Here is a 24,793-nt window from a genome sequence, read left to right on the forward strand (position 1 = left end):
AGCGAATGCTTTGCTTTGTACTTCCCTCTCTTTCTGTCCATCGTCATCGTCGCTGTCGTTTTCACGACATCTCCATCTCAGGCTTTCGTCGTCTCTCTATTGCTAAACTAATAGGGAAGATGATGAAGACTAGAACGGTATCTGTATCGAACTATCCATACTGACCCTTCCATCTGTGCTGACCCTCATAAGTATCGGGCACAGATATTCGTAGGATGGTCTTCGAGGCTCCTAGTCTGAACTCCACCCAATCCAACTACGCGGCATCACACGCCAGACCTTAACCTCACCACTTCTTAGGTCTTCTAGCTTGAAACTCTCCTGTTTTACTTTCTTGCTCTCACGACCTTGTTCCCAAGCCCGTAGTTTCTTCTTTGTACCATCCCACTCTGACACGATAGCCACGTGGTCCGGTTTGCCCACTTCCATTGTATACTTCGCGTGCATAGGTCCATGTTTGCCTTGGAATTTGGCGTTGCGAATACAAAGAATGTCGCCTGGTCTTATCTCATCATTCAACTGTGTTGAAGCGTTGGCCAGGTTGGCGTAAACCAAAGCACCATAAGTACGTGTACCGACTGGTAGTAGGGCATCTTTGAGGGGCTTGAGAAGCTCATGGATCAACGCCTGAGGAGTACCGTCCCCAACAACCGAGTCTTTTCTTGATGCAACCGCGCTCGAAATTGACCGACCAAATCGCTCGTAAGCCTCCTCTAGCTGGTCCTGACGAAGGGTCCGAGGGGGACCTTCGTGGCGCTGCTCAAGCTGAGCACCTGCGGGGTTTTGGCTATCGAAATGAATGGTGATAATAGTTTGCGAGTAATCTTGGAATAGGAGACAAACGACCTTAGTAACTGTTGTCCCAGAGGTCGACTCATCACATTCGGTATAAATATCCTTCCTGCCCTGGAAAACTGGAGGAATTCCGTTTGGCTGAAGCCACCATTGAGTATGAGGGGCCAGGTCGATCTCATTTGCTACGAAGCCGGTTTCCATAGATGGTCGGGATACATCGACTGATCGCCTTCCACCTGCTCGCAAGTCTAAGGATTTTCGAGCCGGGCCTCTATTAACTGGTGGCGCCGGTGGGGGCCCTCGGTTAATCGGAGGGGGCGGAGGAGGCGAATGGTAAGCTGAAATCGGTTGTGGTGTTGATGCTGCCTCATCCTGGGCAGCACCGTGAGAGATCGAAGTGGCAAGGTCTTGCGTAGCGTTGTAATTATAAGGATCATAATCTTCATCGTCAAAAGAGTACGATACCTCTTTTGGCGGTGGCGGTGGCGGAGGAACGGCACGGGGTGCATCTGTCGATGGTCTTGAGCTCGGTGCCGGTTGGCTCGGAACTGGTGGTGGACCAGTTCTTGGGGCAGCGGCGCCCGGCATCGGCGGGAGCATAGACGGGCCTTCGCCAACGGGTGAACGCATTGAGGTGCTATCGTCAAAGCTGGAATCCCGCGCATGTGCCTTGAGCGCATCCTTATGGTGGACTGAAGATCCAATATCAGTGTCGTAATCGCCTTCATACTCCGTCACTTCGCCCTCTTCGCCATTATCCAATACACCAGGCCTCATTGGGGAAAGGATTCGTTCGTCAGCAGTAGATGAGCGACTTGGGGGACCACCGGGAGGGGGAGGGGGAGGAGGACGGTTCTGGGTAAGGGGAGGAGCGGCGCCTGGAATAGGGGGCGGGGGTCGGCTGTTTCTCTTACTCGACTGCGGAGGAGGAGGCGGTGAGGTTGGCGAGGCCCCTTCTCCTATGTAGGAAGTACGCCTGTTAGGCACCCGCGGCGACGTCGGAACCGCAGGAGATCCTAACGGGACAGGGGGAGCCCGATTCGACGGAGCTTCGCTTCGAGGGGTCTCGAGAGCTCTTTGAGGATTCTCTGACAACTCATCATCGGATTCGGAGCCTTGACTAGGAGAAGTTACACCGGCAGGCGGAGGTCGAGCTGGTAAATTAGTTAGCCTTTATTCTACGGGTTGAACGGGGCCGGACTGACAATCCGCAGGCACCGGAGGTGGTGCAGGTCTCCCTCCAGGAACAGGAGGCGGGGCACCTGGAGTTTTTGGTTGAGCTACCCGTGGTGTTAATCGTCTTATAGTAGTCATAATAAGACAAAGCACACGCCTAGGTTGAAACTTACGTTCTGTGATCGAACCAGTCGGTTGGGCACTGACAACGGGTGTAGTGTCCTGCCCGCCTGGTTCCTCGTGCTCGGACTCGGCAGCTTCTTCTTCTTCTTGTTGCTGCTTCGGCATCCCCATCCCGGGTAGAGCCATCATGGTTGGTACGGGAGGGGCCGCCATTCTAGATGATGAAGGCCTCTCCGATAGCTCACTAGAGCGACGCTCAGATGGGGGTGATGCCCTAGGCTTCTTAGCACTTGCCGGGGCTCCCATGGACATCATCCCAGGCGGGCCGAACATGCCATGGAAACCCATGCCACCGCTCATCTTTGCCATCCTAGCACGAAGTTCTTCTTTTCGTCTAACTTCAGGATCAACATCCTCCTCTTCTTCTTCCGCACCTTCCTCTTCACCTTCTGGAATTTCCGGCCCAGGAACAGCGGCTCCGTGAGGACGCGACTTTTCATCGCTGTCTTCCCTTTCGGTGATATCTTCCTGTCCCTCCGTTGTATCCCCGGCGCCTGACATGTCCGCCTCATTGCCGTCATTTTCTGCAGGTGCTGTGGTAGATTTCCGTCGAACGGATAACGATTGTCTTGGAGGTCTAGGCTCATCAACGGACTTCTTACTGGCAACCTCGGCCGTATCTTGCTTCTCCAAAGGAGCCGGGACATCTATTGCTTCCTCAACAGGAGCGGTGGTAACAGGGGTGGTGGCAACAGGGGCGACTGCAGATTCCTCGCTTTCGAAACGCTTCTTGGGGGGACGCTTAGGCTTCTCCTTCTTGGCAACAGCATCGGCATGCCGCTGGGCTGCTTCGGCCTGTTGTTTCTGGAGCAAAGCAATTCGTTCCTTTAAGCTAGTTGGCTTAGGTTGATCTTCCGCTTGGCCTTCCGCGGCACTTGTAGGGACAAGACCGGCTTTCTCAGCGTTCTCCAGAGCTTCCGCCTCTTTAGCTTTTATCTCGGGATCTTCGTCTCGTCGGTAGACCTTCGCAGTAGGTACATCGCGAGGTGGAGGAACGTAAGCATTCCTGCTCGGCGGGGGAGCAACGAATGGCTTCTTGATGAAGCCGGAACTACCGGAGCTTAGTTTGCCAGGCTTGAAAGGCGCAACGGGCGGGGCCGCTGGCTTGTTGAAGGCAGCGATACGATCCTTGAACGAGTTACTGGCGGGCTTTTCAGATACCGGGGGAGGACCGGTCCGAGCCGGAGCTGGAGCTGGGGCCGGGGCCGGGGCTGGGGCTCTTGGTGCCGGCCGAGCAGTAAAAGGCGGACTTGTTGGCTCAGGCATCTTAGCTTCGACAGGGACGGGAGCCGGGATGGGAGACGGCTCTGGCGGTTTAGCCACAGGAGCAACAGGAGCTGGAGGAGAACGGGGTGCAGGAGGCGGAATGGTAGGTGAAGCAATATGTGGTTCGTCATGAGCCACGTTTGATGGTACATCCACAAACTGTTCCACAGAGGGGGGTTCTGATGGAGCAATAGGCGGTGGCGGAGGAGGTGAAGAAGCAGTGGGTTCAGCCTCCTTCCTCCGATTTCTCGTTGGGCGCGGCGGGGCAGTCGGTTCGTATTTCTCTACGAAGTTTCGTGGAAATATCCCCTCTCGCTTCACACCCAGGTCATCGACATATTCACCACCGTACCAGTCATCATCTTCCTCGTCAGTGACTGTAATGATCTGACCGATGCCGAAAGGTAAGTCGTCCTCGTGGCCAGAGGTGTACTCGTAGACGGCCTTTACTTTGAATGGCACGGCCGCCATGGTGCATCGGCGTCGTAAGCTGGAGCCGTTTAGTGTGGAAGTTGGGTCTTGGTCTTTTGAATTTCGATGCACAATTGGCGGGTTGGCGGGGTCGTGGATTGCAAACGAGATGATTGCGACAGTATGATGTGCAAACTGTTTCTTGGGGTTCTAGCTGTTGTCGGTGCTGCTGACGCTCACGATGGAACAGACGTTCTAACTCGAGTCGTTAAAACAATCCAAAGGGTGATGTATCACAACTAGTCAAATTAGGTAGAGGGGGAAACGCATGAGGCTGAGCATTCGCAGACTAGCCTGTCACAGCTCGCGGCTGGAGTAAGTCGACGTCAGCGCATGAACTTGTACCCTATATCCTTTTTTAACAAGACCTAGCAGACGAGATGTAACCCACCGCAGAAGCCCTGGAGCCAAGCTTGGCTAAGTCGACTGACGTGCGTGCCTCAGGTTGGGTCAAGTGCATTTACCTAGGTCTCGACGAATCGTACGTATCGTATCTATCGAATAGTCTGTATGTATTTTCGACGTTCCAATGTTGATCTTGTTGACCCTCAAATATTGCTTGAATTAATTACTACGTAGTGTAGTGAAAACCAATTTAATCGACGGACACAGACACAGACACAAAAAAAAGGAGAGGGTCAGACTGGAACGTGAGGGAAAGGATAGGACGGCAATAGGATGGTAATGCAATGCAATGGATGTTTTAATGTTCTGGTGCAGTTTCTGGTGCATTTCAGGTGCAGGGTTTCGCTGATTTTGGCCAAGCTTGGCTTTGATTGAACCTTGCGAACCTTCCGAACGTCCCTTCTAACATTGTTGCCTGCCTGCCACCCTATCTTTCCTTGAACGTTAAGACGCACGGGCCAATGACGATACCAAATGCACCACATGCACCTCAATCTGCTCTATCCGTCTTAGCACCGTCTAGTGGCTTGGAATTATCACGTGCATTGTGAGGTTTTTTTCTCCCTTCCCACCAGCGCTGCGGGGAACATGGCAATATAGAATTAAGCGCTTCAGGTTAGACGTATAGGCTGTTGTAAAGCCAATTTTCGCATAGTCTCCTATAAGGAGAGATTTGTCTTGGTGGCTCAGTTGGCTAGAGCGTTGGTCTCATAATATGAAGCACTCCCAGAGTGAGCTATCCAAAGGTCGTGAGTTCGAGCCTCACCCAGGACATAATACTGGAAGACTTTCACTTTTTTCCTATTATTTCTTTTTAAGTACTTTGTCAGATTCGTTGTATCAATTAGTTATGATATCCTTTTTTGTGAAATATGTATTTGAAGGATGTCACAGGGCAATTAGGTAATCCATCCTGTTAAGGATTAGCCCTTTTAGCTCAGTTGAAGCGCAAAAGAGCGAGCTCGCTATTCCGTGGGAGCAACGCTCCCGTTTGATAGATCATAACGTTCACTAGCTATACTAGAGAACTGGCACCTATAGACTATGTGAAAAAGTGCATTATGGTACTACCTATACTGACGAAACGTTGTTGTTGGTGTCATATTTCTGACCTTAAAGAGCTGCTTCTGTATGACAAGCTTCTTAGGCTCATATTACAATTATAAGAATGAGGCCCGAGTAGTTTAACTAATTACTAGGAATTAACAGATACTTAAAACACTGATTGTTTAGTGGCATTTACATTCCCGTGAGATCCTGTCGTATGGGGTCTTTCGACAACCTACAATAGTATCTCAACAAGCCTCGTGGCAGAAGCCGTTCGGTGAATCAGGTACCATAGCACATTCGTCGCTTTTGGTCAGGTTCGGCTCAGCCTACTACCAATCATGTACCTAGAAGCATTGTACACTAGAGATTCCACCGTTCAACACTTGCGGCGGCAGTCGTCAAATGATGATATTATCTTGTTCGGGCCGCTATCAGGAGCTTTGGGAGGTAGATTAGATTTTGACATTTTTAAATATGCATTGAGCTTGCTGGTAGTTTTCGTTCTTTGTTGAATGTTACTCTAGGCTAAGATGCCCAATTCCGCTTGCGCCTCGCTGGTGACCTGGTCATCGGCTTCTACCAGGGAAATGAGTACTTCGCTCTCGCTAAATTACCAATCGAAGCGCTCATTCATGATAGACCCTAGTTCAAGCCTAATATTACTATAGGGACTGTTCTCGAGGACACGACTAAACCATATGGAGTTGTCACATTTTCTTTTCCTCGGCCTAAAGAACAGGGCTCTCTTAGGGTACACCTGATACTCGTCAGCTTCACTAAAATTGGCGGATGTTGTTCTGTCGTCCGCCGTCTGATTGCCCCTTTTGGGAACTTCTAGGGCAATATTCACTCGTGATTGGTTAGGAAAAGAGGCGCTAGAAGACCTTCAGCAAAACGACGTTTGCGCAACCGTTTTCATTACTAGGTACCTATCCAAAGTCATGAGTACCTTGAGTTTATGAAGGGATATTGTGTTGAAAGTAGGGTGCAGTATTTTGGAATATGGCTTTGTATGTAGGACGTGTAATGGCCTCTGTATGAGGGACAGAACGGAGCCAGAAATATTGCATTATAAAGAAAACTATCCGCTTCCTCACCTCCTTTTTCTTCACTCCCCTCTTCTTCACTATCATCACTCCCTTCATCAAAGGTATTTCCGATACCAAGGTATAAAACATTAGAGCTTGCCCGGCATATTGTAGTATCCACGACCACCACAACAGCTGCCGTATTCGGCTTCTCTTCCCCTACTTCCTCCTCTATGCCGTGTTCCATCATTGAGGACCCGAAATGTTATCGCTATCCTGCCTGAGGTGATCCACGAAACCTATCAACTGGTTTCTTTTGACGTATTTACCTCTTGTTCCCCAATATCTGTTCCCGAGTTCTACTTTCTTATCTACCCCTATTCCTCTTGTAGCTTTATAACGGTACGATAGATTTACTACCGAGTTGAGGTAGGTCCACCATATATAACGGGCGCGAGAGCGAAAGTTCGTCCGGAATTGGAGTCGTCGCCCGTCAAGGTCTTTAACATGTTGTCGCCTCACACGCAAATCGGTGACGGGGTCCTCATTCGTATCAGGCTCCGGATGAACATCTGTACAATCGCAATATACCCAAGCTCTAGCGCCTTCTCGATGTCGAGACGCAGAAAGAGTCCATTCGCGGTCGTTATTATCTCTGCCTTAGTTCTATCTCCAAAAATTATATCTATACCTATGCTCGATTGATTTCGCAGGGTATAGATGTGTAGTATATGTCTATTTGCTGCAAAGCCAGGCCCTGCGAATTAGTTCCCAGACGCAGTCCGGCATCTCTTCTTAAAATTCCTTTTCATGGTATTTTTCTGGTATCTTGGCGCATATTCTGCTTTGTGCCTGGTTGTCTCTTAGGCCAGAAGAAGCTGTACCTAAGCTAAACCTACTAGCCGCGCCGAAAAAAAGCTTAATCTAGGTATGACTTAAGTAATGGGTGTTGCTTGGCAATGCGAGCCGCCTGAGACTTCGCGGCAGATAGCTTTAGGTTTATAGCGCTTCGTTTTCTTCCTAGCTCTAGGCCCATGTCCACTGAGCGTAGCCATTCATTGTAAGTAAGACGTGAATCTGACCCCTCTGCCTGTTCTCTGAATGCCATGATACTAGTGCCTTTATGGAGTTCCTTCTCCATCTTGAGAACTTCTAGATGAGACGACCAGTGGCCGGAATTGAAGGAATAGTCATTAATCTTCTGACTCGTTCGTCGTATAGTTCCTTTGAGCTCGTCATTCTCCTCGACTAATTTCCGTACCTTGTCATCAACGCTTAATATTTCGCCTTCCATGGATGTAACATCCTGCTCAATGCCGAACAATTGCCAACCCAACTCTTCATCCACTTGGGTTTTATGCTTGTGGTCAGCGTCTTCGAAGGCTCTTTCTTGTTTTTCCAATGGGGTGATTTAAGCCCAATCTCTCAGTACCTAATTTATCGGTGATGATGGCCTCTAGAGCCCGTTTGCTCATGTGAGTAAGAATGCGTGTTGTATTAGGAAGAATAAAGCACAAAGAGCTTATGTCGTGCGGATGTACCCCTCATAGTGCCCATCGCACTTTCCTTAGATGTAGAATCCATCTATGATATGGGTCCGGCTGGACCTGAGAATCTAGGCGACATAGGTGGGATTTCTTGAGAATCCATCGTTCTTTACCTGGCACTTGTCGTCAATCAGGAATTAAGAGGCCAAATATCTAGCCATCCATAATCTGATCGACTGAGAGCACCGTTGGTAGGCCATAGCTTGCTGGGGAAACTGGCATGAAGTAATAATGAATGTGAAATCATGTATCATTCATGCTCTTGGATACTTTATATTCTGGGTTTGCCTCGTAATCGCTGGTTGCTGACAACTGACATTGAGACATTGGAAACAGGATTAGGAGAGGATAGAATGTTGTATCGTTCAGGTTTTCTTAGACTTGAAGCAGTCGAGAAACGTTCTTATATACCCTTCACAGTGCTGGTCACACCTTCTATTAATGTACTATAAAATGCTCAAAATCCGCTCTTATACAAGGTTGCCATTACATAAGTGTGAGCTGTTTTTAATTAGGTAAGTGAGGTTGTGCTCCGGCTCGAAAACGGCAGCGCTCACCTGGGCAGGTACTTACGTATTGACAAAGAACCAGAAGCTACCTATACCCAATTGGGTTAAGCGCATTACCTTAACATCGGGCTACGTAATGGCTCCAACACCTCCAAAAGAAATTCAGATCGGGGATAGAAGCTTCTATAATTCTCACTCACTGTGTCACGACTCACTTCACGCTTCACCCTCAACCGTTCACCGCCAACGCAACCCAAAAAGTCCGATCGTAAGCAATCGACATCGCAAACCGTCAACCACCAGTACCAATCGCGTGCGCAAAAATGTCTTCGCCCGCACCGGGGGCCACGCAGGCCACACAGGCCAAAAAGCCCAAGGGCATCCTCAAGAAGCCCTCCGCAACCGCCACTCCCCGAGCTCCCCGAGCTCCCACGACACCCGCTCCCGAGCTCGCCGAAATTCCCGTAACGCCCTTCCCAATATCCGAGCACCAACAGCGCACCGACAAGAAGCCCACGGCACGAGAACTCGCCATCCAGCAAGCCCTGCTCATCCAAGCGCAGCGGGACCGCGAAGACCAAATCCAAGACTCCATCATCGAGCTCGCGCGGTTGCCATTGTGCACCTCCTCTTCCCCATCCTCCACCACCACCACCTCCCCCTCCCCCCAAACCCCAAAAACAACCTACACAGCCTCCAACCCCTCGCCCAGCGACGCATCCCAATTCCTCACAGCCGTGCGCCTCTTCCAACCAAGCGAATACGAAGACCTAATCATCGAGCGCAACGCGCTGAACAAGTGCGGGTACTGCCTGTGCCCGCGCCCCCGCACGCGGCTCTCGGGCGGCGGCGCCTACAAGCTCCTCAACTACGGGCGGCCCGACTTCAGCATCGTGCCGCGCGCCGAGCTCGAGCGCTGGTGCTCGCGCCAGTGCGCCCGCCGCGCCATGTACGTCAAGGTCCAGCTCGTCGAGACCGCCGCCGCCGAGCGCGCCGGCGTCGAGTCCATTCGCATCGAGTTGCTTGAGGAGGAGGAGGAAGAGGAAGGGAAGAAGGAGGCTACGTCCAACTCTACTACCAAAGCGAAGGCTAAACCCGGAGCCGAGGAGGACGTCTTGAAGGAGGAGGATGGTGGGGAAGATCCTGCGCGACGGGTAGCGAAAGAGCTGCGGGATTTGGAAGCTAAGGAAAGGAAGGCGGCGCGGGATGCGAAGGAATTGGCGCGAGAACGAGGCGATAAGACGAACTTACCCTCTACTGGGAAGCAGGTAACGGTTACGATTAGGGAAAAGAAGGTGATTATGGCGGCGCAGGAGCCTTCCTTGGATACGGATGGCGAGGGTCATTTGGTTCTTGATGGGTATAAGACCAAGTTCGACCCCAAGGCCGAGCCTGATGAGAGATGATTACAGGCTATAAGATACAGTTGTCACCATTTCAAGGCTGACATAATGCATACATGAGGCGTTCTGGTTAGCATCATCGATACCCGCAGGAAAGACAACAATTTTGTAGTCTTCAAAACCAAAATGATATATTTTTAAGGCTACTTCGTTGGCTAGAATTACGTCTATCCTTTGTCTACGCTTACCGTTTTGTTGTAGAGAAACTACAGGGTCAGAACCTAGGTTTAGTAAATCCAAATCAAAAGCAAGTCACAAGTGAACGGGAGAGGATAAAAGTTGGCCATCAACCGTCATCTCCGGTTTGCACCGGAGAATCGGGGACACCTTGTGTGGGAAAGATCTCGTCAATTGCGGATCTAGAATGGACCTACTATCTTCGTAGTAGAGACGCCGTAAGCCGTAAAGCCATATGATACCGATGCCAGTTGCCCAAATCAACCACCATACCCATCCTCATTCATGAACCCATCACGTTTGTCGCACTGATTTATCGGGGGGCGCGGTCACCGAATCGTCGAGGTCGCTCGGCGACCTGGGTCTGGGTAACGGGGACGACGTTGACAGGGACGTTCTCGAACTATATCATAATTATTGTAAGTAACCAACCACCGCAAGAGTAATAGTAAAATGCGAGGGTTGGAAAAACGTACGCCAAGGTGCTTGAGCAGGTCCTTAGTCTCGACATCGATGTCGAGCTGGCCGGCCTCGGTGTTCTGGGTAAAGTCGAGAGCGGAAACCTCGGGGACGTATTGATCCTTGCGTTCACGCTCCTCTTCTTGCAGCTTAAAGGAGATACCACGGACGGGTCCTCGCTGAATTCGCTTCATCAAGTGCGTAGTGTAGCCGGCAATCTGAACATGTCCAAAATTAGCTACCAAGTCTATTTCATTTCAATTCGACAACCCCCGATCGCGAGATGAGTCGATTTTAGGGAGCGTTTGAGGATTGCTGACCTTGTTGCGAAGGCGCTTGGAGGCGATGATGGCGATCTCATCGCAGACTCGCTTGTTGGTCTCGAAGTCGAGAGTGAGCTTGGGGTAATATCGCTCAATGATGACCTTGGCGGACTTCTTGACAGTCTTCGTACGAACGCGACCCATTTTGGCGGTATTGGCTGTGGGTTAGTCGGATGGTGTTTGGTGTTGAAGGAAGTCCGAAAATTGTCGACGAAGTTGCTATTGGGAATGTTTGGAAAAGAATTATTGGGAGTGTGCAAAATCTATGTGGGGAGACGTCGGTAAAATTCAAAGTGGGGACTAGGGCAGAAAAAAAGGTACATAGGTACATAGGTAGGTGTGCAGATGCTCTAGGTTAATATTGCATTAAATGATACACCGCATATAACGATAACATTAATAAAACCGATATATTCTAATACGAAAGATATATCAAAGTAAAAGGGGTAGAACATATGGATACTTTTGCTTTGGTATTGAACTCGTTTTACAAGGTTCATTCTATAAAATTCGCATCATACTAGAGACCAAGAACTGTCAAAAATGCATAGTTTGGAAACCGTTACGTGTAGGTCACATAGCAACAGAGCGAACCTCTGAATCAGTAGATAGGTATATACAGAAATCCTACCAGGCATAGAGTTTACACCATATATTACATGATGCCCCTCGATCTCATCCCCTTTTCAAAGAAAGCATCTAAGCGAGTTTGGTTACGTAGGTAGTCTTTAATTTTAAAAGAGGTTGTATTTCAAACCATAGTTACTCGCGCTGCTCTGGACCCGTCTACCGATGCCGGGGCCGTGCGACCCAAACCCGCTCGATCCAAATCTAGGGTTGAGAGGGATCTGGGACCTCTGCTGCGCCCTCTCTCTAGCATTCACTAGATGCTGTAGCACGCTTTCCCCTTCCGCCAGCTCGCCCGCCAGTTCTTTCTGGACCACCTCAGCCTCCGAAGCCGGCTCGTCGATGTTAATGATGATCTTGCCGGAGGAATCGACGGTAGCCGAGGAAGGTTCCACGTAGAGCTTCGCCCCGCCGCGCTTCTCGAAGTCGAAACCGTAGAGTGCCCTCTGGAACCTGGTGGCGGCCCTGGCCTTCACCGCGTTAAACGACGTGTCCGAATTAGACGTGTTGGCGACGAAGCCGCCTATACCGATGATAGGTTTGTAATTTTGCGTGTTGAGATTCGTGGGTTTTAAGACGCGCGCCTTGATGGGAGCGTGATGCTTCTGAGGTCCGTAGAGCGCGTGGTTCTCCAAGAAATTCCGCGTGCGCAGATAGGAAATGCCGGCAGAGGGGTGCGTGATAGGGGGGCCGCTTACTCCGTACGGACTGCCATTCTCAAACTCCTTTGCTGTTCCTGGCATAAACTTGCCAAGGAGACGGAGATAAACGTTAACGTCGACCGGGGCAAGATCCAAGAACTGGCTGACGAGGTTGTAAAGGGTCATACGTTCCGTTCTTAGCACCCTCAAATATCCGTTTAATCTCTCTTCCGTGATTTCATCGGCGGTTACTTTGGGTGGCTCTGGCTCCTCCGCTTTCGCAGCCGCCCTCGCTCGATCCGCCGTCATCTCGGCGGCGAGGTTTTCCTTCAGGAAAGCGCGAAATTCTATACGACGTCCTCGCACCGACTTCTCCAGAAACCTGCTGAAGTCGCCGTCCGTCATACCGGCGAGCCACGGTCCCGTGAATTTCCATCTCTTGTTCACCAGCTTCTTCTTTTTGGCGTCGTCTAGCGCAGTAACGTCGGAATCTTCCTCGAACACTGACTTCATATATCTGTGGGTGTGCACAGCTGGTATAGAGACCGGTAGGGCCATTTCCTGGAATTTCCGCAGAGTAATAGCATGATCCGAAGCGGATTCGAAGTCCGTGACCTGCTCGGTAGAATCTACCTTCTTTATTCGTACGAGGGGGAAGGTGGTACTTGTCGTAGTCTTCAAGGGAAATGGCCGCTTGAAACCCCAATCGCCGGTCAACCGGGAAGAGGAAGTGGTCGTGACGGTGAGATGTGTCGGGAAATTGATGGTGGCGGTTGGCGAGTAATGTTTGGTTGCTGCAGAATAATCGCCGGGAGGAGGCGGTATTGGAGGCGGCATCGAGAACATCCTCGACGACCTCAGGAGCGCCGCCCCCGGCGAAACACTCTTGGTGGCCATCGTGCGGAGTTATGAGCTCTGTCGCGAGCCCAATGGTGTATCGATGGTGACCTAGGTAATTAGATCATTAGCTCGGCCAGCTTTCGCATTGAGGATTTTTCGAACGAAAGCCGCACCGGCGCACCGCGAAAAGACCCGGTAAATCATCGGCGGCATTAAATTCCTTATCGATTAGCTGCGGAGTTGCGGTACGTACCTATAAGCGCTAGCGTTCCTTCCGGTCCTACAGGATCCCAACCTTAAGGAAATAAATAGGGGCCGTACCGCACCTGCAGGGGCTCAGGGGTGGTTAAAAGGGCTCCACCAGCTGAGCCTCGGCCGGCCGCAACCTAAAGAAAGCGAAGTTGATACTTACTAGTATCAACTTCCCAAACTAAACACCGGAAACCGGCTTCGACGCCTATAATACCTCAGGTAACTCTTACCATATTACGGGATATCTCGTCTTCTCGGCGAGTAAAAGAGAAAAAAAAAAAGAAACAAGACGGAAAAAGAGAAGAAAACCATGGAGGTAATCGACCCGGCCACCGGCCGCCCGCTCCCGTCCGACGCCATCCAGAGGGTGCTCTTCGTGGCGAACTCGGTGCACGTCTACAATATCCCGCCGATGACGCCCGGCAAGGGCCACGTCGCCGCCAGCTGGACGGCCGACGACGGGAAGCGGCAGATCTTCACCGCGCGGGTGCGCGTGATCGAGACCGCCGTGCCCACCTCTTCGTCCGAGGGTAGCGACGGCGAGGAGAGAGTGAAGACGGACATCGCGCTCGAGGACGCCAGCAACGGCAGCCTATTCGCCGCGGCTCCGTACACGGCGCCCGCCGTGGTCGAGCCCGTGTCCGACAGCTCGCGCTTCTTCGCGCTGCGCGTGCAGGACGAGGCCGGCCGGAAGGCGACGCTGGGCATCGGCTTCGAGGAGCGGAGCGAGGCCTTCGACTTCGGCGTGTCGCTGCAGGAAGCCCAGAAGACGCTGGGCTGGGCCGCGGGGGGCGGCGTCGGCGGCGCCGCCGGCAAGAAGCCCGCCGCCGTCGAGAGGAAGGACAGCGCCGAGAAGCGCGATCTCAGCTTGAAGGAAGGCGAGACGATCACGATTAACCTGCCCGGCAGGTTCGGCAGGCGGAAGCCGGAGCCGCCTCCGAAGTCCGCTAACGACGATGCTCTTTCGTCCTTCTCGCTGCCTCCGCCTCCGCCGGGTAATTCGGGTATACTTCCGCCGCCGCCAAGCGCGACGAGTGTACGAGCGAAACGATTGTCTGCGCAGAAATTGGGTTTTGATGATGGGAAATTTGGGGAATTTGCTTGAGTTATTACTAGTCTAGATTCTAGTCTAGATTGTTCCTAGCTACGATTCATTATCGCCATAGACTATGTTGGAGGCATGTTCTGGGTAGCGCCGCTGCCTTACCCTCAGGACCAAATGAATTGATATTCTGCACACTCTGACTAAGAAACACGAACGCCTTCCTAGAATCTCATTGTTCCTCCATCACCTCCGTTGTAAGGGGTCACTGATAGCTCAAATTACGTTTAATTATTTCCATTTCCCTCACTTTGCCCACTCCATGTGCGACTTAGCGAAGGCATACTACTCCGATGTGTAGGTCTTGATTCCGAGAATGTCACCAAGGATTGCGACCGTCTGCGAGACTCGCTACCCGGACTGTGGTCGATAGCTGTGTCATCCAATTCGTGCGCTTCAGGCCCAAAGTCATTATCAGACGGATTCTGCCCGTGTGTTGGAGTTTCGTGGTCCTCGTTATGACTAGAATAAATACCTCCAGCAGAAATTGGCCTCTGGTAATATATTCCAGGTGATCCGGTGTGCACATAGTACGGGTAGTTGGGGGCCGGCAACTCAGGAGGCAATGGATACGTTTGGGGACCCCAAGGCGTTAGCGAAGGCATAGGGGGGTTTGCATATGCAGGGGCATGCTGCGCTGTGATATTCAACCTCTCTCTTTCCCTCTCGACCCTTGACCATCTCTCGCGGCATTGGATTTCAACGTGCAACTCACTTAACCTTGCTAGTATCTTCTTTTCTTCCTCGACGGTGTCCACAATACGATGTCTCAACCAACCACGATGTTTCTTAGCTTGCTTCTGTTCCTGCGGATCCCTGGCCTGGTAGATCTTCTCCTCGACAACGGGCACTTTCATAAACAGGTCGATAGCTCGTCTATCGTGCTGCTGAAGCATCTCAAGGAGGTACATCCTTTCAGTGTGAAGCTCGTTAAATGATCGTGGCTGCAATCCCAACTGTAGTGCACTAACTGATTGCCAAGGGTCACCGCGGACTTGGGTCATCGGTTCTGGAATTGCCATTGCTTCGAATGTGCCGTTCTGAGGCCCCTGAGCAAAATGGGGAGGAGCATTCTGTGGATTATGAGGCATGATGGAATAATAACTTCTAAGTAAATGTTATGAGTTTTTCTATGTTATGTAGGTATGATATTCGACGATTGTGGGAGATGTAGGCTCATATATCTATATAACGACCTCGTAATGAACTCTATAAGACAAAGGAATCCTAATGCTCAAGACTTTCTAGGAACGAACGGCTTCTGGGGTGTTCTAACCTTACAATAATCGTATCTGTGTAAGGCAATGTATAGGCTTGGGAGTAGCTAGTCGCTTCTGCGTAGGTGCATATTGCAAATGCAATGAGAACATATTCTGTTTGTATTAGTCCTATATTGGTGTTAACAAAAGGGATTGACTCGAATAACTTGGAATGCCTTACATATTTGACTTTTTCTAAAATAAGTAGACGCGAGACCATGGTAGAAAGTTGTGTCAAGTCGCTTCTAGAAAAATGTATCCTCTAGCTTATAAATGGATTGTCCTTAGGACGCCCTTTTGTTATATGGAACCCGTCGTCTAAAAGATATATTCTAAGTTTGAAATTGGCCTAAAATATAGTAGAGTCCCATGAAGTCTCGGACAGAGGCCTCATATAGCAAACCCGTCGTGTCTTGGAGGATCGCAAAAGCGCCACTGTGATATTAAGATTAGCTATTGCGAACCTTGAAATTCATGATACGGTTTAAAAGCATCTTAAAAGAAAAGCACTTACTAAACCCACCGCCTCCGCGGCCTTCCTCACCGCAGAGACCTCATCCTTCGTAACAGGTCGATTGATATCCGCGTACCTTACCTCCTCCTGGTCTCCCTGTTCGGCCGTTTCCTTCTTAGTCCTTCTCTTTGGTTTCCCAACGTGAGCATCAGGCCTATATTGCTCCATAATATTAACAAAGATGTCCCTCGACACCTTTTCCGCCAGGAACTTCATGATCTCCTCGGCTTCCGCCTCCTTCCCCGGCATGACCAAGTGCCTCACCAACACCCCCTTTTTCGCTATACCGTCGCCGGTGAAACACAGATCTCCGACCTGCGCATGCATAGCCTTGACGCTCTCGGCAGCGGTCGAAGCATAGTCCTCGGCCTTCAGCAGGCGCTGCGAGGTAGCCTTATTCCAGACCTTGAAGTCGGGGAGGTAAATATCAACCAACCCATCCATAAGCTCTAGCGACGCGAGCGAGTCGAATGCAGACGTATTATACACGATCGGCACCTTTAACCCTAAGTCGCGCGCGGCTAGGATAGATAAGGCGACCTGCGGCACCACGTGCTCAGGTGTGATGAGATTGATGTTGTGGACGTTGCCTACTTCTTGCAACTTGATGTACCACTGCGCGAGTTCCTCGGGCGTCAGGTCGAACCCGTTCCTCTGATGCGCGATGTCGTGGTTTTGACAAAACGTGCATCTCAGATTACACCCAGAGAAGAAGACGGAGCCGCTGCCGTTGTGGCCTTGTATACAGGGTTCTTTACCTCATCTTAGCCCGAATCTACATAAATGTCTTGGGTAGGTAAGTAAGGGATATATTTCACTCACCCTCCCCGAAATGCGGCGCGATCACATTGACCTTGACATTATGTCCGATCAGACACATGCCCGTCGTCTCATAACGGTTCACACCGCAAAGGCGCGGGCACAAGTTGCAGTTCCGCAAGTGCGCGTAGGCGAGGGAGCGCTTCTTGGAGGCCTCGACCTCGGACAGCAGCTGGTACCTTGGGATGTAATCGTCCAACAGGAACGGAGGCGCGAGATGAAGCGAGCGACGACCATCGCCGGGTCTTCGCCTTTGCACAATATTTGTAAGCCGCTGTAGGGTTGCGCGAGAGCCGACCCGTACCCTGCTACCTCTACTTGATAACATCGTGGGGCGTAGATCGCATGATTATGGCTTAGTCTCTTATGTACGGAGCGTATAACGATGGAAGGTGAATGTTTGAATATGTAAGCTACGTAAGCAAAGAGCCGGAATGTCGATGACGAAAATTGGCCGTATGGATCTCGGGCCGCCGGCTTGCGGGGCACTTTGGGAGATAAATCGGCCGCAATCATCCAGCGAGACCTACAAAAGCCGGCTTGGCACCCATCTTATATCAACATTCTTCACTCACACTTCTCATAGTTAGTAACTGTAATATTTCTGATTCGAATAGGTATGCGTATGGAGATTTCTTTCTTTCTTTTTTAATTACTCATTCTCATCTCGCTGATTTGGTGTGGTTGACTTGAATAGACTCACTAATATCTTTAGCCTACAACTTGTCCTTAGTAATCACCGCTTAACTCACCTATCGTTGAAGGGCTGATAAATATGGCTCCTCAAATACTATGGATTGGTCTGGGGAACATGGGAAGAGTGAGTTTGGGACACCACAGCTCCGACATATTGTCTACTAACCCCTTCCTAAGGGAATGGTGAAGAACTTGGTGGAAAAAGGCGACCTGGACAAGCCCGTGCTCTTATACAACCGGACTAGAAAGCGTGCCGAAGAGCTAGCAGCCAAACTTCCCGCGGGAAAGACAAAGGTTGTCGACTCTGTCGAAGAAGGTGTCAAGAGGGCCGACATCATCTTCAACATCCTTTCTAATGACGCCGTGGTGAAGGGAACTTTCGACACCATTCTCAAAGGGGATGTTGCAGGCAAGCTGTTTATTGAGTGCTCTACGATCGCCCCGGAGACTACGGAAGAAATTGCCAAGTCAACAATAGAGAAAGGGGCTGAGTTTATTGCGAGTCCCATCTTTGGCGCACCACCCGCGGCCGAAGCAGGCCAACTGATGTAAGTGGCTTAGTTCTCGGTTACGAGCCGATGAATATGTGATTACTAATAGTAGAAACACAGTTTCGTTCCGGCAGGGCCCAAATCGAGCATCGATAAACTACGACCCTACATTAAGGGTGTGATGGGCAAAGCCGAGATCGCCTTCGACGATAAACCAGTAGGGACGTCGTTGAAACTGAAACTTCTCGGCAACAGCTTCATCATCAACATGATAACGCAACTAGGCGAGGGGTTCGCAGTAGCGGACAAAACCGACATAGGCCCGGACGCTCTCAAGCAATTCCTAGACCTGATGTTCGGCGGCGTGCACAGCCTGTACGCGCAGCGCATGACCCAAGGCACGTACTGGAAGATGGCGGAGCCGCTCTTCTCAGCCGACAACGCGCGCAAGGACGTCGGTCATGCCATGAAAATGGCCAAAAATGCTGGTGCCGAGCTTAAGCTGACGAAGGTCGCGGATGACTATTTGAAGAGCGTTGCCGACTATGCTGGTGGTGATAAGGGCGACGTCGCGGGAATATACGGTGCCGCGAGGAGGAATGCCGGGTTGGAGTATGAGAACGATGCTTAGCTTTTCACATATCGCTCAACATACCCAGTTTATCAGATCATGTATAAGATGACCAAGGACAATTCGTAAATCCTGAACTCATTGCAAAGAATATGATAGGTGACTTTATTGAAGATGGAAACTTAGTGAACTCAAACTCATCTCACTTCAAACGGACCCAACGAAATAGAAAGGATACGTACCCCTGAAAAGATGACTAATCATAAATTAGCGTTTCCGATTGGAACCTCCAATGAGGAAGTGTCGGCCAGGCAAGCTCCAATCCGGGACCTTCCTAGCTTCTAAACGCATTTCATACTTCATCTTCACAAGCTATTAACACATCATCCTGAAGACTAGACATACCCTGCTTTACAACATGGCAAAGGGGTTCGTATACCTATATCAATTATCGTCGTTTCGAGACGTTCCGCTGACCTTTCCCATAGTTACAGCGTCTTCGTCGGCCTCGCCATCGTGGCCGCCTTGTGCGTCGCCGCGTGGTTCTTTTCGCCGAAGGGCGAGAACCAGACGTGGGTTTATCTTCCTCTGCAATGCCCTAGATGTCCATTACTGACTACGGGAAAAACAAAAGAACGTGGCGCTCCTCCCTCATCCTCGCTTTCATCAGCTGCTACCTCATGTGGTTCATCACCTTCATGGCGCAGCTGCACCCGCTAATCGAGCCGAGACGATCCAACATACGTGAGGGTTTCCAGCACGAATGAGACTCCTGTTCTATCACATTTCCCACGAGACGAACCTGCGTGAGGACGTATCCCGATGGGCGTAGGAACTATCGAGCGTATAAGAAATAGAAAGACGGATAACGGGACATAAGACAAGTTACTAGCATCCAGCCTAAACGTGACAAAAGGAAGAATGGAAGAATAGGCACAATACTTGCTACGGAACGGAGGGGAGAGGAGAGTGACCGAGGTGAAAGTGGACTTGTACAAACATCACTACCATTGTTTACATTGGTTTCGGCGTTCTGGAAGATGGGAGGCCACCAATACTCAGCAGCTGAGCAGGCCATGCGGCTAGAGAGTTGTATTTTTGCGTGTGTGCGCGCGCGCGTGTATCCGGGAATATTAGGAGACATAATAAACGAACATTTCGAACATGTTGTCCTGTTTCATTTCTTCATTACGCTTTCTCTCTCTATTTCGCTTCATGACCATTAATCCATTAATCTAATCTATCAAACCCGCAGCAAAGCAAAACCAAAGCAACCCGCGTCAACCGAACCCTCACCCAACAGCCAACCTCCCAGCCCACTCCCTAACATACACAAGCGCCGCCCACAACGCCCTACCATTCGCCGCGACGCCGCTCTCGCCCGCAGAATCGACGCCCTCCAACCCAACAACCCACAGCACGGCCCGTCCGACCAACCACCTGGCCACTGCTCCGGCAGCCGCCAAGATAACGGCGACGCTGTACCCGCAGTCCAGCAGGATCTTCAGCGCCTCGACGTTGTTGGCCACGACGGCCCAGCCGAGGCTGCGCGCCGCCGCCGGCACGTCGTAGTCCCAGATGACCATGAGGATGGGGAACAGCTTCGTGGATGAGGACACGAGGAGCGCCGTCGAGACGGAGTTGGGCCGCACGTACGTCGGCAGCAGCCCGAGGAAGTTTAAGGGGGAGAGGGGGGACGAGGTTAGGAAGCGGATGCTCATGTGGAAGGCGAAGGTCGAGAAGGTGCAGAGGATTACTGGGGGTTGAGGCGTGTGTGGTTAGTTGGGCGATGGCTTGATAGATGTGGTGTTGGAAAGGGAATAGAAAACTTACGGAAGAACAAGTACTGGCATACGATGGGCTGCCGTGCTAGAGTCCCCAGGTTACTCCCACCCACGGGCGAGCCCGGGTCAGGCGCGGCTTGCTTCTCGATACGCGCCCATGTTAGATAGACATCGAACAGTAACAGTAGCGTTCCCAAGCGTATAATAGATGGCTATATCAACCGCAACTCATTAGCACTACATCCCCCATTATCCATTATCCATTATCCAACAAACCCATCCAAACCAAACCGTAACCGTAATTGTAACCTTTCCCAAACGTAGGGGCCAGGGAGAAGAACGTACATCAAACTGATCCCTCTCGCGCATAAGCGTGTTATGCAGCAGGTGCCGGTAGACCTGGGGCTTGATTAAGACCAGGTCGATGAACAGCACGACGAAATCGTGCTCGACGTACTTGTCGCAGAAGCGGCCGCAGTTCTTACAGACCGTCAGGCGGATCCCGTGCCCGCTCGACGGGTCGCCCGCGCCCGAGTACTGCGTCCAGAGCGTCTTAACCGGGTGCCGGCACTCGATGCAGATCGGCATTTTTCTATAGATGTGTAATATATGTTTTTTATTTTCTTCAGTCCCTGCCTGCTATCCGCCGCTACTGCTACCTTGCGCTCGAGAGGAGGGGCATTCGTGACGACGCGTGCGATGGGCGTGGGATAGGATAAGGAAGTTGATGGATGGTTTTACGAAGGTAAGATGTGTCGACTATTTATTATATCATTGCAGTTAATAAATTTCATCTCGACAAGTGTTGATCTATTAGGTGCTTCATGATGTAACAAGATTCAGCTTCAATTGACATGGCTTCGAAGCAAGACGTCTTATTGATGTAAGTCGAACCTAAAGCTCCATCCCTGGTACGCATCAGCCTCGCATTATCTTATCGCCAATTAACCTATAATTTGCTAAAGTAAGCCGGAGCTCCTTATATAACACCAACCACTATATCACCACAATTACACGGAGACCGACATCGATTTACAAATTAATTAAGCAGGTATATAGTCTATAAAGAGCCCACCGCCTACTCCCTCTTTCTCTACTCTGTATTTGTAATTTACCTCAGCCATCTTCTAACCCCGTATAGCTCTCTTATACCCATCCCCGCATACAGGTAGTAAATAAGCCAACAGGCCAGCAAAGATACATATATACCTTATATTCATATATATACAAAAAGAGCGAAAGCAATCAGTGAAAACCTCCCAAGGTGCAACTTCCGCTTCCCGCTTCCAACTTCGTAGCAAAAAAATGATTCGAAATCGAAAAACAAGAAAGCAAAAAAAGCACCTATGCGAGGGGAACCCCGAACGCCTCCGGCAATGCAAGCAGCGCGCGTGCAACCAAGATGTATTCCCACCCGGCTCAACAAGTACACGGCCCTCTTAAGTGAAAAATGGCACTTGAGTACATCGGATCTCATCTATCGAATTGGTCTTGAATCTTCTATTATCACTTGTGTCTTGCCTGCCCCCGCCGTTCCTTTGCTCTCCTTTCGCCTTAGCCTATTTGCACCTCTTAATCGGTCTTCTTCCCCTTCCTTCCTCCCGTCGCTATCGGTGGAGCTGAGCGTCCTCTAACTGAGCCCGCCCCGTCACTTCTCGCCGTTGAGCCGGAAAGAGCGAAGGTTTGGTTCAGCAGACCAGTGTCCATCGTTCTTCCCGGAGTCCCGCCCTCATCACTATTAGTGTCTGTCAATTCGATTAGGTCCAGGTCCTCTGGAGGTCTCCTATTAGAGCCTAGTCTAGGGGTACTGGGTCTTTTCGCCCACGCGCCGCGCAGCCACGATTCAATAGATGAAGCGGCTTGTTCAAGACCGATCCCGTTTCTAGGGGGTGACGTCGCGTTCCGGCCTTCTTCGAATGGGCTCTCCACGATTCCCGCTGTCTCTTCCGTCGTATTATTAAATCCAAAATGCGCTGTCTCAGACCCCATGACCGACATGGACGGCATCGAATCTATATTGAAACCAGGTAACCTTTTATTGACCCACGTGTTTAAAGAATCTCTCGCCGGGCCTGGCGCCTTCACACTCCTCCCCATAGACCCCACCCCTCCTGGTCTCCGCATCCATGCTGGAACGCCGTCTCCTTCCCCTAAACTAGTGACCCTGCTTCTAGCAGAGGAGGAAGTCCCGAGGCTTGCAGGAGTAGGTCTGGCGCTAAGAGAACTCTGCCGTCTGGACGAAAGCCTTCCTGGGCTATCGACCACTTCAGACGAGTTCGTGATGGCTTTCGATAGTTCAAGGGAATGTCGCGGTGTTGAGAAAGTTGACGTTGTGTGGATACTCTTCTTTCGTCTAGGAGGAAAATAGCCCATTGATTTCCTTGAAACTCTGACAATTTCAACGGGCTCCTGGACCGAATCGAGCTTGACCCACCGTACATGGGTCCAAGGCGGTTCCTCATCTTCCTCAATGGGTTGCACTGCGGACTTCCCACCGATGGACTCAAAGTAACTATCGTGTAACGTCTGTCGTCGTTGTGGAGTAGATGCTGAGGAGAGCGTGAAATCATTAGTCTTCGGCGTGGTAGCTAGGTGGTCGACTTCCCGGGAGTATTCCGACGGGGGATCGCAAGGCCGGCCTTTGGTCTCGCATGCGTCGACGGGAATCATCAATTGCTTCCGTATCTGGATATTGTCCCTAGACCATAGACCATTTGCCTTCTTAAACGCGTGTTCCTGACACCTATATCGGAGAACGATACCCGCGTACGTGTCTGTAGGTTTTACGTGGTGCAAGTAGACTAAATGCTCCTCTGTAGCGGAATCCGTTGTGCCTCGTGGAGTCTCGTCCGAGTTCCTCCTCTTATATCTCCCCGCCACGTCTAGGCCGCCATTAACACCCTCGTAGCTTTCCAACACACTAGCTTTCTTCCTAGCCTTTAGTTGTGCTTCACGCTCCGCAAGGGATCCCGCCGCAATATCCCTGGCGCCCGGCCGCGATTCCTCGGGAGGGGCTGGTCCCCAACTGCTAGACGACTTACCGGATTTCCCGGTACCGCTCCCAAGCCCTTTCCATATCGATTTCGGTCGTGGCTTGTTTCCGTTGCGACTATTGGGACGCGAGGGTTCACTGGTATATCCGCCATCTAAGAAAGAGGATGCGAAGTCCTGAACTGATGCCCAGCTTGGTGCCCATGAGCCCTCGAGCAGTCCGCGCGAAAAAGCGGCGTTAGAAGGTGTCGTCTGCCCGCTTGAGAGAGGCTTGCTGTTACCAAGGCGCGCTGCTGGCATAGGACTCGCACCTCGACTAGTGGTGGGACTCTGACCAGGGGTTAAGCTCGGTGTTGGTGCATCTCTATTAGCAGGAGCCTTTCTACTCCGCGATCTCACAGTGGTAGAATCGTCAACGCCGGATGGGACCAGACCGGTAGTCGACCTCGGTGCGGTGGGGCCTGATGTCCAACCCGTATCGGCCATATTCTAGGACGATACGAGCCTGAGGAGGCTAGGGCTGACGTCGACTGGTAGAGAACATTGATTTCATCGGAGGGGACGTAACTCGTGAGTGGTTTCGGTCTTATCGTCGCCGTGGAACCTATGTCCGATATCTTGGGGCCCTTTTAATCAAATCGGAAATCGGCCGAACGGGGACATGCGTGAGCGCTGCGTCAATAGTACGTGTGTGGAATGTGTAATTGACTTGTGCGGTGAGGATCGGAGGTTTGGTCTCGAGCACTTCTAAGATATAAAAGGAAAGAAGGAAATATCAAGTCCGGTGATGGGGAATGAGGGAGGTATCAGAATGATTCGAACCGGTTATCTGCGTGCTACGGGTCTCACTGTATTCCAAGGTTGTTTGTCAGAAAGAGTTAAGAGTTTACATTAAACAGGAGTTCTCGTTTTGTCGAATTGTACACGTACCATTGGACCCCTTTAGGGACATACAATTTGACAAGGGTATGCACGTCATGTACTATGTATGGCATGTACGTACTTCGATGTAGCACACCTTTAACCATATTCCGTTAGTACTGCTGATTTTAGTGCTACCAAGGTGCACGGCCAAGACCCCAAGACGGCTGGAACGGCGTTGTGGGCACCGGATGCCCGACTTAACGATAATTGATGCCGTACCCTGACCCCCTTTATAAGAGTTGGATAACTTCATATGATTATACTCTTCTAAGAATTTCATGAATCACACCTAGGTACGTGATGTCCACGTACAGTTAAATGGTTATAAGTACACGCACGCCAATGCGTACTTTATATATGTATTTTCAACATTCATCGTAGATAGTAACTATCATCTCATCCAAATATCACAAGACCGACCTGTAGGCCGGTTTTATAGGATCCTCATCTCCAAGCAGCACGCCAAAACTCCTAGTAAGAGCGATAGTAC

At 50.8% G+C, this 24,793-nt stretch overlaps 10 protein-coding genes and 1 non-coding gene across 11 annotated transcripts; 5 read left to right on the forward strand and 6 right to left on the reverse strand.

Annotated features, from left to right (window-relative positions):
• Positions 1 to 106: 106 nt before the first annotated feature.
• Positions 107 to 4,132, reverse strand: F4807DRAFT_213614 (uncharacterized protein). Its single transcript, XM_047993957.1, has 3 exons — positions 2,145 to 4,132; positions 2,001 to 2,075; positions 107 to 1,949 (listed from the first exon to the last, which is right to left on the reverse strand). The coding sequence occupies exons 1-3, from the start codon at positions 3,889 to 3,891 to the stop codon at positions 232 to 234; spliced, it is 3,540 nt and encodes a 1,179-aa protein (XP_047851611.1). The 5' UTR covers positions 3,892 to 4,132; the 3' UTR covers positions 107 to 231.
• An 839-nt stretch (positions 4,133 to 4,971) lies between these two features.
• F4807DRAFT_t114 lies at positions 4,972 to 5,070 on the forward strand. Its single transcript has one exon. It is a non-coding gene; the product is annotated as a tRNA-Met (tRNA).
• Positions 5,071 to 8,608: 3,538 nt separating this feature from the next.
• Positions 8,609 to 10,088, forward strand: F4807DRAFT_213856 (uncharacterized protein). The gene has a single exon (XM_047993958.1). The coding sequence runs from the start codon at positions 8,754 to 8,756 to the stop codon at positions 9,834 to 9,836; it is 1,083 nt and encodes a 360-aa protein (XP_047851612.1). The 5' UTR covers positions 8,609 to 8,753; the 3' UTR covers positions 9,837 to 10,088.
• Positions 10,080 to 11,089, reverse strand: F4807DRAFT_213860 (40S ribosomal protein S17). The gene is made up of 3 exons (XM_047993959.1): positions 10,790 to 11,089; positions 10,487 to 10,687; positions 10,080 to 10,413 (listed from the first exon to the last, which is right to left on the reverse strand). The coding sequence occupies exons 1-3, from the start codon at positions 10,934 to 10,936 to the stop codon at positions 10,324 to 10,326; spliced, it is 438 nt and encodes a 145-aa protein (XP_047851613.1). The 5' UTR covers positions 10,937 to 11,089; the 3' UTR covers positions 10,080 to 10,323.
• A 238-nt stretch (positions 11,090 to 11,327) lies between these two features.
• F4807DRAFT_437103 (mitochondrial ribosomal protein MRP51) lies at positions 11,328 to 13,132 on the reverse strand. The gene has a single exon (XM_047999012.1). The coding sequence runs from the start codon at positions 12,955 to 12,957 to the stop codon at positions 11,527 to 11,529; it is 1,431 nt and encodes a 476-aa protein (XP_047851614.1). The 5' UTR covers positions 12,958 to 13,132; the 3' UTR covers positions 11,328 to 11,526.
• An 87-nt stretch (positions 13,133 to 13,219) lies between these two features.
• On the forward strand, positions 13,220 to 14,369 carry F4807DRAFT_213872 (DUF1681-domain-containing protein). The gene has a single exon (XM_047993960.1). It carries the CDS (start codon positions 13,463 to 13,465, stop codon positions 14,255 to 14,257), a length of 795 nt encoding a protein of 264 aa, XP_047851615.1. The 5' UTR covers positions 13,220 to 13,462; the 3' UTR covers positions 14,258 to 14,369.
• Positions 14,370 to 15,734, reverse strand: F4807DRAFT_213892 (uncharacterized protein). The gene is made up of 3 exons (XM_047993961.1): positions 15,695 to 15,734; positions 15,531 to 15,642; positions 14,370 to 15,361 (listed from the first exon to the last, which is right to left on the reverse strand). The coding sequence occupies exon 3, from the start codon at positions 15,343 to 15,345 to the stop codon at positions 14,482 to 14,484; it is 864 nt and encodes a 287-aa protein (XP_047851616.1). The 5' UTR covers positions 15,346 to 15,361; positions 15,531 to 15,642; positions 15,695 to 15,734; the 3' UTR covers positions 14,370 to 14,481.
• On the reverse strand, positions 15,591 to 17,694 carry F4807DRAFT_213917 (uncharacterized protein). The gene is made up of 4 exons (XM_047993962.1): positions 16,850 to 17,694; positions 16,028 to 16,779; positions 15,695 to 15,948; positions 15,591 to 15,627 (listed from the first exon to the last, which is right to left on the reverse strand). The coding sequence occupies exons 1-3, from the start codon at positions 17,172 to 17,174 to the stop codon at positions 15,904 to 15,906; spliced, it is 1,122 nt and encodes a 373-aa protein (XP_047851617.1). The 5' UTR covers positions 17,175 to 17,694; the 3' UTR covers positions 15,591 to 15,627; positions 15,695 to 15,903.
• On the forward strand, positions 17,622 to 18,664 carry F4807DRAFT_463163 (6-phosphogluconate dehydrogenase 2; the record flags this gene model as incomplete). The annotated part of the gene is made up of 3 exons (XM_048001934.1): positions 17,622 to 17,666; positions 17,720 to 18,090; positions 18,154 to 18,664. The coding sequence occupies 3 exons, from the start codon at positions 17,622 to 17,624 to the stop codon at positions 18,662 to 18,664; spliced, it is 927 nt and encodes a 308-aa protein (XP_047851618.1).
• Positions 18,665 to 18,886: 222 nt separating this feature from the next.
• Positions 18,887 to 19,769, forward strand: F4807DRAFT_437114 (ATPase, V0 complex, subunit E1/e2). Its single transcript, XM_047999013.1, has 3 exons — positions 18,887 to 19,033; positions 19,093 to 19,176; positions 19,239 to 19,769. Exons 1-3 carry the CDS (start codon positions 19,023 to 19,025, stop codon positions 19,369 to 19,371), a joined length of 228 nt encoding a protein of 75 aa, XP_047851619.1. The 5' UTR covers positions 18,887 to 19,022; the 3' UTR covers positions 19,372 to 19,769.
• Positions 19,770 to 21,381: 1,612 nt separating this feature from the next.
• Positions 21,382 to 24,397, reverse strand: F4807DRAFT_437120 (carbohydrate-binding module family 50 protein). Its single transcript, XM_047999014.1, has one exon. The coding sequence runs from the start codon at positions 23,863 to 23,865 to the stop codon at positions 21,961 to 21,963; it is 1,905 nt and encodes a 634-aa protein (XP_047851620.1). The 5' UTR covers positions 23,866 to 24,397; the 3' UTR covers positions 21,382 to 21,960.
• Between the last annotated feature and the right edge of the window lie 396 nt (positions 24,398 to 24,793).

Source organism: Annulohypoxylon truncatum (assembly GCF_022578515.1).
Source record: "Annulohypoxylon truncatum strain CBS 140777 unplaced genomic scaffold F4807scaffold_30, whole genome shotgun sequence".
In the NCBI taxonomy this organism is placed as follows: Eukaryota; Fungi; Ascomycota; class Sordariomycetes; order Xylariales; family Hypoxylaceae; genus Annulohypoxylon; species Annulohypoxylon truncatum.

Excerpts from the sequence above, each read along its gene's own strand:
- F4807DRAFT_213614 (XM_047993957.1), bottom strand. The coding sequence starts at position 3,891 with ATGGCGGCCGTGCCATTCAAAGTAAAGGCCGTCTACGAGTACACCTCT. Across the intron at positions 2,076-2,144 it reads GACTGGTTCGATCACAGAAC|CTCAACCAAAAACTCCAGGT; the intron begins GTAAGTTTCAAC and ends CACCACGGGTAG. Across the intron at positions 1,950-2,000 it reads ACCTCCGGTGCCTGCGGATT|CTCGACCTCCGCCTGCCGGT; the intron begins GTCAGTCCGGCC and ends CTAATTTACCAG.
- F4807DRAFT_213856 (XM_047993958.1), top strand. The coding sequence starts at position 8,754 with ATGTCTTCGCCCGCACCGGGGGCCACGCAGGCCACACAGGCCAAAAAG.
- F4807DRAFT_213860 (XM_047993959.1), bottom strand. The coding sequence starts at position 10,936 with ATGGGTCGCGTTCGTACGAAGACTGTCAAGAAGTCCGCCAAGGTCATC. Across the intron at positions 10,688-10,789 it reads CCAAGCGCCTTCGCAACAAG|ATTGCCGGCTACACTACGCA; the intron begins GTCAGCAATCCT and ends GGACATGTTCAG. Across the intron at positions 10,414-10,486 it reads ACCTGCTCAAGCACCTTGGC|TTCGAGAACGTCCCTGTCAA; the intron begins GTACGTTTTTCC and ends ATTATGATATAG.
- F4807DRAFT_437103 (XM_047999012.1), bottom strand. The coding sequence starts at position 12,957 with ATGGCCACCAAGAGTGTTTCGCCGGGGGCGGCGCTCCTGAGGTCGTCG.
- F4807DRAFT_213872 (XM_047993960.1), top strand. The coding sequence starts at position 13,463 with ATGGAGGTAATCGACCCGGCCACCGGCCGCCCGCTCCCGTCCGACGCC.
- F4807DRAFT_213892 (XM_047993961.1), bottom strand. The coding sequence starts at position 15,345 with ATGCCTCATAATCCACAGAATGCTCCTCCCCATTTTGCTCAGGGGCCT.
- F4807DRAFT_213917 (XM_047993962.1), bottom strand. The coding sequence starts at position 17,174 with ATGTTATCAAGTAGAGGTAGCAGGGTACGGGTCGGCTCTCGCGCAACC. Across the intron at positions 16,780-16,849 it reads CGCGCCGCATTTCGGGGAGG|AACCCTGTATACAAGGCCAC; the intron begins GTGAGTGAAATA and ends GATGAGGTAAAG. Across the intron at positions 15,949-16,027 it reads CCGCGGAGGCGGTGGGTTTA|TGGCGCTTTTGCGATCCTCC; the intron begins GTAAGTGCTTTT and ends TTAATATCACAG.
- F4807DRAFT_437114 (XM_047999013.1), top strand. Across the intron at positions 19,177-19,238 it reads CCGAAGGGCGAGAACCAGAC|AACGTGGCGCTCCTCCCTCA; the intron begins GTGGGTTTATCT and ends GAAAAACAAAAG.
- F4807DRAFT_437120 (XM_047999014.1), bottom strand. The coding sequence starts at position 23,865 with ATGGCCGATACGGGTTGGACATCAGGCCCCACCGCACCGAGGTCGACT.